Source organism: Scyliorhinus torazame, chromosome 15 (assembly GCF_047496885.1).
Source record: "Scyliorhinus torazame isolate Kashiwa2021f chromosome 15, sScyTor2.1, whole genome shotgun sequence".
NCBI classification, from domain to species: Eukaryota; Metazoa; Chordata; class Chondrichthyes; order Carcharhiniformes; family Scyliorhinidae; genus Scyliorhinus; species Scyliorhinus torazame.
In genome coordinates, this window is record NC_092721.1 from 155,098,899 (window position 1) to 155,111,682 (window position 12,784).

A 12,784-nucleotide genomic window follows, 5' to 3' on the forward strand; every position below is an offset into this window, starting at 1 on the left:
GCACTGATGTGCTGACCTTCCTCATAATTGAAATTGGGGATATTGGTGGAGCCGTCTCAAGTTCGTTTAATTGTCCAACAGCATTTGTGACTTGATGTGACCGCATTTGCAGAGCTTGAGTCTAATCCATTGGGTGTGGGATTGATCAGCTCTGACTATCGCATGCTGCCGCTGCAGTCTGGGATGCAAGTAGTTATGTGTTGTAACTTCAGGTTGATATCTCATTTTTCAAAATATCTGCTGCTGCTTCTGGCATGCCCTCCTGCACACTCGATCAGGGTTTATCCTCTGTGCTGTAAGATTCTATACCGAAGAATGTGTATAATAATTACAGGGAAATAAATTAGGAATTTTGTGTATTACTTTTCATTGTTACAAATCTCTTGATTTCATTAAATTGCTCTTTAAAGCACAGTGGCGCAGTGGTTAGCACTGCTGCATCACGCCGCCGATGTCCCATGTTCGATCCCGGCTCTGGGTCACTGTCCGTGTGGAGTTTGCACATTCTCCCTGTGGGTTTACGTGGGTTTCACCCCCTAAACCCAAAGATGTGCAGGGTAGGTGGATTGGCCATGCTAAATTGCCCTTTAATTGGAAAAAAATCAATTGGGTACTCTAAATTTAAAAAATAGAAAGAAAGAATGCTCTTTAGATGATAGTGACCCATACATGTTTTTTTAGCCTGATTTTTCTGTTTAAAAATTACATTCAATTTCAAGGTTATTTACAACAATGACAGCAGCAACCTGGGAACAGAATACAAGCTGAAGTTATCTATTCTACTTGGGTTATCTTTTCAAAGATAACTTCACAGTAGTGAAAACTTAGTTCCATTCTGAAATTATGTACATCACTAGAACTGGCTGATTTAAAGATTACTGGGCTGATTTCTGGGATTAAGGGGTTGTCTTGTGAGGAAAAGCTGAGTACGTTGTGCCTATACTCACAGCAGTTTAATTGAATGAGAGGTGATCTTAATGAAACACAGAAAATTCTGAGGGGACCTGACAGGGTAGATGCTGAAAGGATGTTTCCTCTCGTGGGGGGGGGGGAATCTGGAAATGGGGGAACAGTTTCAAAATAGGGGTCTCCCATTTAAGACTGAGACAAAGAGGAATTTCTTCTGAAAGTTGCTCTCCCACAGAGAGCAATGGGGGCTGAATAATTAAATATATTCAAGTCAGGATTAGACAGATTTTTGATCTACAAGACAGACAAAAGTTCGGGGAAGCTAGTCGAAAAGGAGAGATTTTCTTTTTAGAATTCATCTTATGGAATGAGGGTCTCGCTGGTTAGGCCAGCATTTATTGCCCATCCCTTCAGAATGTGGTGGTGAGTTGCCTTCTTGAACCGCTGCAGTCCCTGAGGTGTAGGCACATCCGTAGTGCTGTTAAGGAGGGAGTTCCAGGATTGTGACCCAGTGATGGTGAATGAACGCCAATGTATTTCCAAGTCAGGATAATGAACAGTGACTTGGAGGAGATCCTCGAGGTGGTGGGGTTCCCAGGTAAGGTCACAGTGAGATCAGCCATGGTCTTATTGAATGATGTTTGATGGGCTGCATGGCCTCCTAGTGTGACCTTGTGAAGTAGGAGTTTGAAACATTGAGTCCATTTTGTTAAACCAAATTGGTTCCACTGTCCAGGTAATTCTCAGCCCTGTATCTTCCTCTGGTTCCATTGTTTATCCTTTCTGTTTCCCATTAAAAACTGAACTGATCTCTGCCTCAACCCCTCCAGTGGTTGGCATTCCATTGTCCAACAACTTTGCATAAAGAAATCTGTCTTGCCTATTTCTCATCTCTTGGTAGTAATTTTAAATTGATGATTCCTCATCAACTCACCAACTGGAGGATATAATTGTTTGCTATTTGTAAAACTTCTTTTCTATCTCCCTTTGGCCACTTTTTTTGCTCCAGTGGAAATAATCCTTGTATATCACCTTATTTTTATAGTTTTGCATCCTTGGCATCATCTATTGAATCTATAATGGGGTGTCCAACAGAATGCAGTAACTAATATTATGAAAAATCCTGTATTTTAATGCCCTTGCTGCTAGCATGTGGCTTCAGAACAGAGTTTTACGAGGAGATATGCCAGATAAAGAGCAGGTTTATATATTTTAAAAAAAACAAATGTAGATGGTTTCAAGTTTTAGGACATAATGATTTAGTATATACTGTTATTTTTAAACGGGGTTAATATTTAATTGTATTTTCTTTTTTTTAAAATTTAGAGTAGCCAATTATTTTTCTTTTTCCAATTAAGGGGCAATTTAGCATGGCCAATCCACCTAACCAGCACATCTTTGGGTTGCGGGGGTGAAACCCACGCAGATATGGGGAGAATGTGCAAACTCCACACGGACAGTGGATTCAAACCCGGGTCCTCAGCGTCGCAGTCCCAGTGCTAACCACTGTGCCGCATGCCACCCTTAATTGTATTTTCTGGGTGGCAAGGTGATGCAGTGGTTAGCACAACTGCCGCACGGCACCAAGGACCCAGGGTTTGATCCCGGCCCCAGATCACTCTCCTTGTGGAGAAACTCCGTGTGTCTGCGTGGGTCTCGCCCCCACAACCCAAAGATGTGCAGGGTAGGTGGATTGGCCATGCTAAAGTTCCCCCTTAATTGGAAAAAATAATAATTGTGTACTCTAAATTAATTTTTAAATATATATTTGATATTTTCCAGTTTAACCCAAGTGGAATTAATTTTTGAAAAACCTATGTAGCTGTACTTCTAAGAGTTTTTGTTGTCTCATCTTGCAGGGTCATGGCTTGAATGTGATGACTTGAAAGGTTTCAGTAGTTGCAGACGTTCAACTTTGAAAGTTTCTCCACATGAAGTTCACATTGTAGTCTGGGAAAAGAGTGACCTTGAAAATACAACTCAAAGCCGCAACACCGTCCCATTTTGTAACTCATCCTCTGCGACTTGCATAAGTCCCTCAACCTTCAAGAGCAATGCCACTTCCTTTGTATCGCAGCTGCTCTGTGAAGCATCGTTAAATAGTCCTGTTCCGTTAAGTGCAGTTGAGAAACCAACGTTCAGTACATTTGCAGAGATTGCTGCACCAGATATAAACGCTTCAAAAGAAAATGAACAAGAAACTTGTAATAGTAACTTGCTTCCAGCTCTGGAGGAACTGGCCGATGATGCAGTGATAACACTGAATCTCGTAGAAATTAAAGTGGACAGTGAAGGGAACGCAATAAACAATACTCAATTCATACCAAGTGCTGAACAATGTGATTTACAGAGACAGCTGGAGACTTTACCTTTACAAAATTCGTCTCTTGCGACTCCGATGGCTGTTCATCATAATGTATCTGTCCAACCTAGTACTGTACAACCTTGTACCGAAGAACAGTATTGTAATGAAATTTGCCAACAAATGGACCAGACAACTGTCATAAAACCTGATGTGTCTCAAAAATATATTTTGCAGTCTGAAGTACCTTCCTGGCCACCTAGAGCATCTCGACCACATGCAACTGGTGTTAAGCCAGTGTTACAAAAGGATACCATTGTGAAAAAGTTAACAATGAGTCCGCCTGCTTGTCCTATACAAGAAATAGAAACAACTTCTGTTGGTTCAGAAACATTCATACAGTCTTGTAGAAAAACTCAAAAGAAAAGTCCCATCAAAATTCCAGCATCGCCGATCTTGAAAACATCTCCCGTAAATGGGTCATCAGCTGATATTTCTCGGCCTCCAGCAACTAACAAAAGCTTTGCAGGAGGCTGGACAAGGAACTTGTTGAACCGCCACCTTTCAACATTGGCTAGCAACGAACCTAGAATTTTGCCTCGGAATGAAGTTAAAGATGTTCCTAAAGGCAATATTTCGCTAAAAACCACTGATCCAAAGCACCCTATAAAGGACCATTTTGATGGGTTCAAAACCAAATATCTCTCAAAACATACGCAGAGAGACAAAAAAATACCCATCTCTCAAGATTCAAATAGTCCGAATGTTGCTTGCATACAGAATACCAACCATTTGCCTCAAGACTTTGGTAACATGAAGGAAAACTGCAAAGTATTGTCCAAGACGATGCCTTCTGATGTCCATGCAATAACCAAAGCATTTATTTCTAATTCATCAATATATGACCATCCAACAATGTATGAAACCGGGGCTTCTAACATGAAGAAACCGATCTCTGGCTCCAGCCCAGTCAAAGCAGAAGTGGATCATGTCAACTCAAAAGCGCATGGTCTTCGTCTCAAGCTGCTCAAAAAACTTCAAGTCAAAAAAGATCAACTAGCTTCACTTGACCAGCTAATGAAGACTAAGCAAGATGGTGAATTTGCTACTGAATATGTTAATACTTCTAGTTTTGAAGAACAGTTAAATGTTCCAAATAGTAATGGAAGCACATTGTATGATGATGTATTGAATGAACTTTGGCGTGAGCTTGGTGTTGAAGAGAATAAGTCTGTTTGCATAACCGGTTCTAGTACATCATTGAATAGTAGCCAAAGCCATGATGAATTACTTGCAGAACTGTTCATTCCAGCGACAGCCACCGCATCTCGTTGTATGCAAAATGTTGAATTCAGGCTTTCTGGGATGTTAGCAGATGGAGTAGCAAACTGTAAACTGAGTGATGGGTGTACCATGGATCCAAGGACTGCTAATGGTGACCAAACATCACCAATTTCAACTGTGCAGGTGCAGCACCATGCTTATAAATGTGATTCTGTCAGTGTAGCTGACAGCTGTGCATCAATTTATGAGAGTCCCACAAAGGAAGAAATGCTGGTAGATTTATTGTCCACATCAACTCTTAACTCTTTAGCAGGCGATCATGAAGATGAATTGCCAAACTTTGATGAAAATCTTTTTGAAAACTGCTAGGAAATGGTAATTCTATGAAAGCAGTAAGGAATCCTTTGTCGCTTATAACTTGGAATATATTACGAGTAAATTGTTCCCAGTCTCTTGCATGTTTCAACAAAAGTGATTCCTTCTCTTTGAAATTTCATGGCAAATGGGTGGTTTGTGCATTCTGTGAATGTACCCTCTTTGTTTTCGCATAGTTTCACGTTATTTGAAGGATATGTAAAGCTGTAATGACACTATTGAATAAAATGTTAAGCCATCTACATTTGATGCAATGTTACCTTTCCTTTTAAGAGAAAACTGAACCAGGTGTGCTGTTTTGACAAATGGAATTCAACTTGCTGGAGTTTGCTCAACATAGTTACATGAATGTGACATTTTTTGTTAATTTGAAATGTGCAATGTGTCAATCCTTATTCTTTGTGAACGACAAATATTTATAAACTTACAATGATGTCAGCAGTAGTTTCTTGTAACTGCTCTTGCAGACGTAATTACAACCAACTTAATATACTAAAAACAATAGATTATGTTCAAAGTATGAAGCAGTTGATCCTTGTAATGATTTCCAGCCTATAGTGCCACCTGAGTTCAGCTGTAATCCACTGAGTTCTGTTCTTGCAATTCATATCATCATCCATTAGACTCTTATCCTACAAATTTCCCCATCGTGTGTACTAAGTGTAATGAAAAATATTTGCCTTTTGTGCAATATTGTTTATAATTGCTGCAAAGTTCTTTCAGTTAAAGTTATGAAAGTAGCTGGATTTACAATTTAAACTAGCATATCATGTAAAGTAAGGGTGATTTCTTAAAACTGAGACACTGTATTGTGATAAGCTTAAAAAAACCACAAATGCAAAAAACGCACTGTAGGTCAATTGGGATCTGTGGAGAGAAGACTATGATCAATCTTTTGGGCAGTAGCCTTGTCCAGGAGTCTGTCCAACACACCAAGTTTTCTCCATGGCTAATGTTTATTTAGATTTTTTTCCATTTGTTTCAGATTTCCAATATTTGTGGTTCTTTGTTTATTTTATACTACGCTATTGTTCCTTGGGTTTTGAAAATTCAATGTAGAAATTTGTGCTGAAAGTTATAAGATATGTATATAATTTGTTCAGTGGCCACAGTTAAAATTGCCTTTCTAGGCTGATTTATTTAAAGAATGTTTTTGATAGCTAATAAAATTTGCTGTTCTTCATGTTTGTGAACTGACATTAGACATGTATCATATGCTGAGAATTACATCAACAGAACATAACTTAAACACCAACACAAAGTCCAGTAAATAAGCATATCAGTGGGCTCTTAGCTCAAAGTAATTTACATTATCCTACCCTCATGTAAAAATGTGTTCCATTTGAATTATTTTGATGTGTTCCTCTGACATACTTTCAATGAGAATGTTAAGTTGGCCATGTTAGGGCAGCACGGTGGCGCAGTGGGTTAGCCCTGCTGCCTCACGGCGCCGAGGTCCCAGGTTTGATTCCGGCTCTGGTTCACTGTCCGTGTGGAGTTTTCACATTCTCCCCGTGTTGGTCTGGGTTTCGCCCTCACAACCCAAAGATGTGCAGGCTAGGTGGATTGGCCACGCTAAATTGCCCCTTAATTGGAAAAAATTAATTGGGTACTCTAAATTTATTTTAAATGTTGACCATGCTGCCAAACAAACTTATTCCAATTTACCTAACCTTCAGGTCTCAGTATTACTAATGTGTCTGATCAAGCACTCTTTGTTTATTTTAACCTAATAACTTGCATATCTAGAATTTTCTTTGCAAGATAGCCACCAGTGGAGTGGCGAGTAAAGCTAATCTGATATGTGAGGGCAGGGGTTTAGGATTGGCAATGGAAGTAGAATGGGATGTCAATGAGGATATTTTCACTTGACATTGGCTTTCATATGAATGAGTTTAATTGGTAGGGGGTGGAAGCCATTAGATATAGTGTGTCAAGACGGTGCGAAGTTGACCCTGGGTGGTTAGACGGGAAGGCTGAAAAATTCAAAGTCTGAGCCTGTCCTGGATGAGTGCCCATTTGTTTAAATTTGGAATTACTTCTGATCTGGCCAATGCCAGACACCTGGCCAGTTGCATCCCAGTACTTAATTAAGACGCCTGCCCCATTTTTATATAGTTGTGAAGCAATATAAATTTGAGTATGAGATGGCCAGCTGGTCTGATCAAGACTGAGATGATTCCTAAAATTAGAACTTGCAATATTGTATATTGCCTTATGTTGAAATGGCAGTGGAGCCTTCTTTCTCTGTGTACCCTGAGGCAAATTGAGACCAGTTATAAAAAGGGACCGAGTTCCTGTGTATTATCCAGCAATTTCCTGTGTGGCAGTCAACTTCTGCAAATGAAGGAGGTAGGATGTTACGAGTCCTACCAACTGGAACTCTGGGCAAATGCCGTACAGGCACAGCTTCCAGAAGAAATGGCCCTTAAGTTTGTGCTTGGCTTTGCATGAGGGTCTGAGCTGTACTGTGGGTGCCATACATTGGAGCCATACGTTTTTTTTTTGTTTGGAGGGGCTTACGAGCTGATGCTTTTGGACTTCTTGTCAGCCATATTTCAAAATGAAACTAGTGAAGAAGTGGGCACTTTGAGCATCTACCTCTGCCACTGCCACCTTATGTTAATGTTATTACAATAACACCGCTCTTCTTGAGGCTTTTCGCTACCTGTGATTGATGTTCTACAAAACTGAGAATGAGAATCTTTTCACCAAGAGCTTCCACTTTAGAGGAGGCATCAGGCCAATCTGCATCCAACGACCTGCTCTGAAAACTCTGCTCACATTTTGACAGATATAACGAATTCCATGATAGCAGCTGAGGTGATCCACAATATTTTAAAACAATTGATGACGTTCTAAATAAAACAACCCACAAATTCTAAAATAAAATCCATTTGTCCTGTCTCTTATTCTCCTTTATCACATTTTCATATTTACAACAACAAATAATAACAATAAATACTATGGATATCCCCTAGCCAACAATCCCCTCAGTGCCAACCTCGCACATGAAGTTGACGCATTCACCCTCCGTAGCACCTCTCATCACAACCCCTCCCCCCAAACTCTTCCTCCCACTTTGCCTTAAAACCATCCAGTGATATCTCCCAGAATAACCCCATAAATCGCTGCCACCACCCCTTTCTCTAATCCCCCCCACCATCAATATCTCTTCCAACAGTGTGGGGCTGGTGCAATCGGAAAGCTCTGTACCTCCTTTCTGGCAAAATTTCGGACCTGCATATACCCCTAACCATCTCCCCCTGCCCCAACCCACATTCCTCCTCAGCTCCTCCAACTTGGCAAACCTGTCCCAAAGTCTGTGGCAACACCTACTTCCCAATCGCCTCCTCAAACATCCCCACCATCCGTGGCGCCAGCTTATCCCTAAATTTTTTATAGTACTCCACCGGAAACCCATCCGACCCTGCTACCTTCCCGACTGCATACTCCTAATCTCATCCTTTATCTCCTGCTCCCCTATCACCCCCTCCAATGTGGTCCTATCCTCCTCCCCAAACCTCTGATCTTCCAAACCATCCAGGAATTCCTGCATTCCCCGATCCTACCCCGATGGTTCCGGCCTATAGAACCTCTAGAATCCTCAAACACCCTATTAATCTCGTCCGGAGCCACCGACTTCCCTGAACCTGAACAATTTCCCTCGCCGCTGCCTCTCTCCAAGGTTGGCCTGCCAGCATACGCGCTTCTCTTCCTACTCGTGCACTGCTCCCCCCCCCACCCACCTCAATTGGCGCACCACCTTGTGGGTAGCGAGTCAAAACTCCTGCAACTCTCATTTCCAACAGTTTGGGATCCCTATCCTCTGCATACCTCCTGTCCACTTCATTTATTACTCTTTGGCGCTCCACCCTCTCCTTATCCACTTTTGCCTTAAATGATATTACCTCCACCCTGGCAAACACCCTTACCTGTAAGTACCTGAAGGTGTTCCCCGGGGGGGAGCCCGTACTTCTCCAGCTCACCCAAGCTCGCGAACTTCCCGTCCACAAACAGGTGCCCCACACACCTTCTTCACAAACTCACTCTTTTATTCACCAGGACCGCAACCGATCAAAACCCCGAGTGAAACACCTGGCTAACCCAGCCCTAACTAAGTCTCACCTGATCCTTCACCCTCAACTGAGTCTCCTGCAGCATATCCACATTTGCTTTCAAACTTTTCAAATGCGCAAGCACCATCAACTTCTTCGCTGGGCCTCCCAAGCCCTCACATTCCACGTAACTACCCTGACAGGGGATCTCTTGCCCCCCCCCCCCCAGCTAATGTGGGCAGCACGGTAGCATTGAGCATTGTGGATAGCACAATTGCTTCACAGCTCCAGGGTCCCAGGTTCGATTCCGGCTTGGGTCACTGTCTGTGTGGAGTCCGCACATCTTCCCCATGTGTGCGTGGGTTTCCTCCGGGTGCTCCGGTTTCCTCCCACAGTCCAAAGATGTGCAGGTTAGGTGGATTGGCTATGCTAAATTGCCCTTCGTGTCCAAAATTGCCCTTAGTGTTGGGTGGGGTTACTGGGTTATGGGGATAGGGTGGGGGTGTGGACCTTGGGTGGGGTGCTCTTCCCAAGAGCCAGTACAGACTTGATGGGCCGAATGGCCTCCTTCTGCACTGTAAAGTTTATGATCTATGATCTAATCCACCATCATCATAATTCTGGCCCCACCCACTGAGTCGGACCCGTCCCTATCCATTGTTGACATCGAACCCCATCCCTCCCTCCCAGAATCCCCCCTACACTCCCTCTCGAAGAAACCCCATCTTGTATCGATCCCCTCTTTCCCCCCCCCCCTTTTCTCACCTCCAAGGCCCATCGAAATCTGCTCAAGGCTCCAGTGACTGCAGCCCCTCCCCCCACAACACCTCCGTTCAGTAGCCGGCTTAAGTTAGTTAGTGCGGGGGCCCCTGCTCAGGCCTTTCCTCCCCTCCCGCCCAGTCCCAGGAAAAAAAACAATCAAACGTATATGTGGTAAACCACTGTATTGTATTGTTCTGTATATTGTTACATGTCTGGGCTTGTCCCTGCTGGCTTCGCCCCTCGGGCTCATGTGTAAAGGTGGCCAACCTCCAGCCCTGCCCTATTTCTGGGAGCAGCTGCCAGCAGGTGTCTTTAAGCTGATTAAAGCCACAGTTTTTCTCCCGACTCCTCATCTGTCGTCAATTGATGGTACATCAATTTAATCAGCTTAAAATTTTAAGATGGATCCTTCGCTAAACCTGATCGCTTGGAGCTGGACACCCAAGGAGCCGAGGCCACTATTACGTTTGAACACTGGCTACACTGCTTCAAATCGTACGTCGAGTCCTCCGCGATCGCCGTCGCCGAGACCCACAAGCTGCGAATCCTCAACTCCCGGGTGAGCCCGCAAGTATTCCTTATCATCAGGGACGCTGACTCGTACGAGGATGCGATAACGCTGTTGAAAGGACAGTATGTTAAGGGAGTCAATGAGGTGTATGATAGGCAGGTTCCCCAGTGACCATCACCACTACCCCCGACCCTACACCGTCTCCCCCCCATTGCTACTCATCTACTACGAGACGCCAAAGACGACACGCTCCTGGACACGCAGGCCTCAACACCGCATCCGACACCAATATCCCCACTATAGCCGGGACTGAGGCGGTCACAGCAGAAAGTCAAAGCCCCCGACAGACTCGATCTATACCTCAACCCGTCCACTTCACCCCCGCCGGACTCTTTTTTTTAACAGGGGGTGAATGTGGTAAACCACTGTATTGTATTGTACTGTTGTATAGTTACATGGCTGGGCTTGTGCGGTGAACCACTGTATTGTATTATATTGTATTGTACTGTTGTATTGGTACATGCCTGGGCTTGTCCCTGCCGGCTCCGCCTGTGGCTCCTCCCCTCGGGCTCTTGTATAAAGGTGACCAATCTCCAGCACTGTCCTCATTCTGGGACCGGCTGCCAGCAGGTGTCTTTAAACTGATTAAAGCCACAGTTTCTCTCCTGACTCCTCGTCTGTTGTCAATTGATGGGACATCAGTATACTTTTAGTAAAAAAGCGTTGCTACAAATAACAGCAACAAAAATCTTTAACCTCTATAACAGCATGAAGTAAGAATATTATTCAAAGCTACATATATACATTCTCCCACCCTTTACTTCCGTCCCAAGCCTCCTGCCTTCATAAATGCCTCGGCCACATCCACCATCTCAAAATAAAAGTCTCTGGAGTTGTAGATCACCCATTGCTTTGCAGGATACACCACTCCAAACCAGACTCCACTGTCGCACAATGTCACCTTCACTCGACTGAAAGCCGCTCGTCACTTTGCCGGTTCCATCGTCAGGTCCTGACAGATACGAACCTTGGCACCAGCCCACTGTACCTCCCGCTTCTGCTTTGCCCAGTACAAAACCTTCTCCTTCATGTGATGTCTATGACAACAGATAATCACTCCCCTTGGCGGCTCGTTTAACTTAGGCTTAGGCCTCAGCGACTGATGAGCTCAGTCCAATTCATACCAAGAGGGTTCTTCTCCATTCCCCCGTCAGTTCTGCCAACACCTTGGCAAAGTACTCTGTCAGCCTCGGGCCCTCCACCCCCTTGGGCACTGCACCCCCTCGAGCACTGCACCCCCTCGGGCACTGCACCCCCTCGGGCAGGCCCACAAACCTGTCATCTCGAGCGGTTCTCCATATCCTCCAGCTTTGCTTGCAGCCCCTTATTGGCCTCCACCACCCTCTGCAGCTCATCTCCCATCGTTGTGTGCTGATCGCTGTGCAGCGACATGGGCTCCTCCACTCCCTTCATCTTCTCACTCTGTTCCCTCACTTCAGCCAACACCTTTGCAACAGCTACCTTCACTGTGGCAATTGCCTCCTCTACCAACGCCTTCATATGTTTTGTGAACTGCTTTATTTTTGAGCTCCAGAGACACTACCTCAGCCACGTTCTCTGCTGTGAGCAATGCGGCCCCATCCAGCGGTCTGGCCTCCGCCCTCTTGTCAGCCCTCGGGCTGGTCCCCATGATCGACGGTGAGCTCTCATTCGCTCCCTTCCTGGCTGCTGTTCGCCTCTGGTTTTTGGACATCTTTCGCCTTCTTTACAGCTTCTTAATCCTTCATGAATTGCCCCGAACAATTCCCAAAAAGCAAAAAAGACTTCAACGCCTCAAGCAGGAGCCACACAATGTGTGACGATACCTCTACATGCTGCCTCTGGCTGCCCCGTCACCGAGACCCAGCCCCGTCACTCCGACTGCCCCGTCCCCGAGACCCAGCCCTGTCACTCCGACTGCCTCGTCCCCGAGACCCAGCCCCGCCGCTCCGACTGCCTCGTCCCCGAGACCCAGCCCCGCCTCTCCGACTGCCTCGTCCCCGAGACCCAGCCCCGCCGCTCCGACTGCCTCGTCCCCGAGACCCAGCCCCGCCGCTCCGACTGCCCCGTCCCCGGGACACAGCCCCGCCGCTCCGACTGCCTCGTCCCCGAGACCCAGCCCCGCCGCTCCGACTGCCCCGTCGCCAGGACACAGCCCCACCGCTCCGACTGCCTCGTCCCCGAGACCCAGCCCCGCCGCTCCGACTGCCTCGTCCCCGAGACCCAGCCCCGCCGCTCCGACTGCCTCGTCCCCGGGACCCAGCCCCGCCGCTCCGACTGCCCCGTCCCCGGGACCCAGCCCCACCGCTCCGACTGCCCAGTCCCCAGGGCACAACGCCACCGCTCCGACTGCCCAGTCCCCGGGACCCAGCCCCGCCGCTCCGACTGCCCCGTCCCCGGGACCCAGCCCCACCGCTCCGACTGCCCCGTCCCCGGGACCCAGCCCCGCCACTCCGACTGCCTCGTGCTCCGGACCCAGCCCCGCCGCTCCGACTGCCTCGTCCCCGGGATCCAGCCCCGCCGCTCCGACTGCCTCGTCCCCGG

The 12,784-nt window shown here is 46.1% G+C and overlaps 1 protein-coding gene across 5 annotated transcripts in view; it reads left to right on the forward strand.

Annotated features, from left to right (window-relative positions):
* uspl1 (ubiquitin specific peptidase like 1) overlaps positions 1–6,053 on the forward strand; it is a 49,117-nt gene extending 43,064 nt beyond the window's left edge. For all 5 annotated transcript variants that reach the window (XM_072476970.1, XM_072476969.1, XM_072476971.1 and 2 more), the window contains one exon: positions 2,769–6,053. In XM_072476970.1, the coding sequence (XP_072333071.1) occupies positions 2,769–4,864 (2,096 nt within the window). In that variant the 3' untranslated portion in view covers positions 4,865–6,053. The remainder of the gene's footprint in view (positions 1–2,768) is intronic.
* Positions 6,054–12,784: the final 6,731 nt, after the last annotated feature.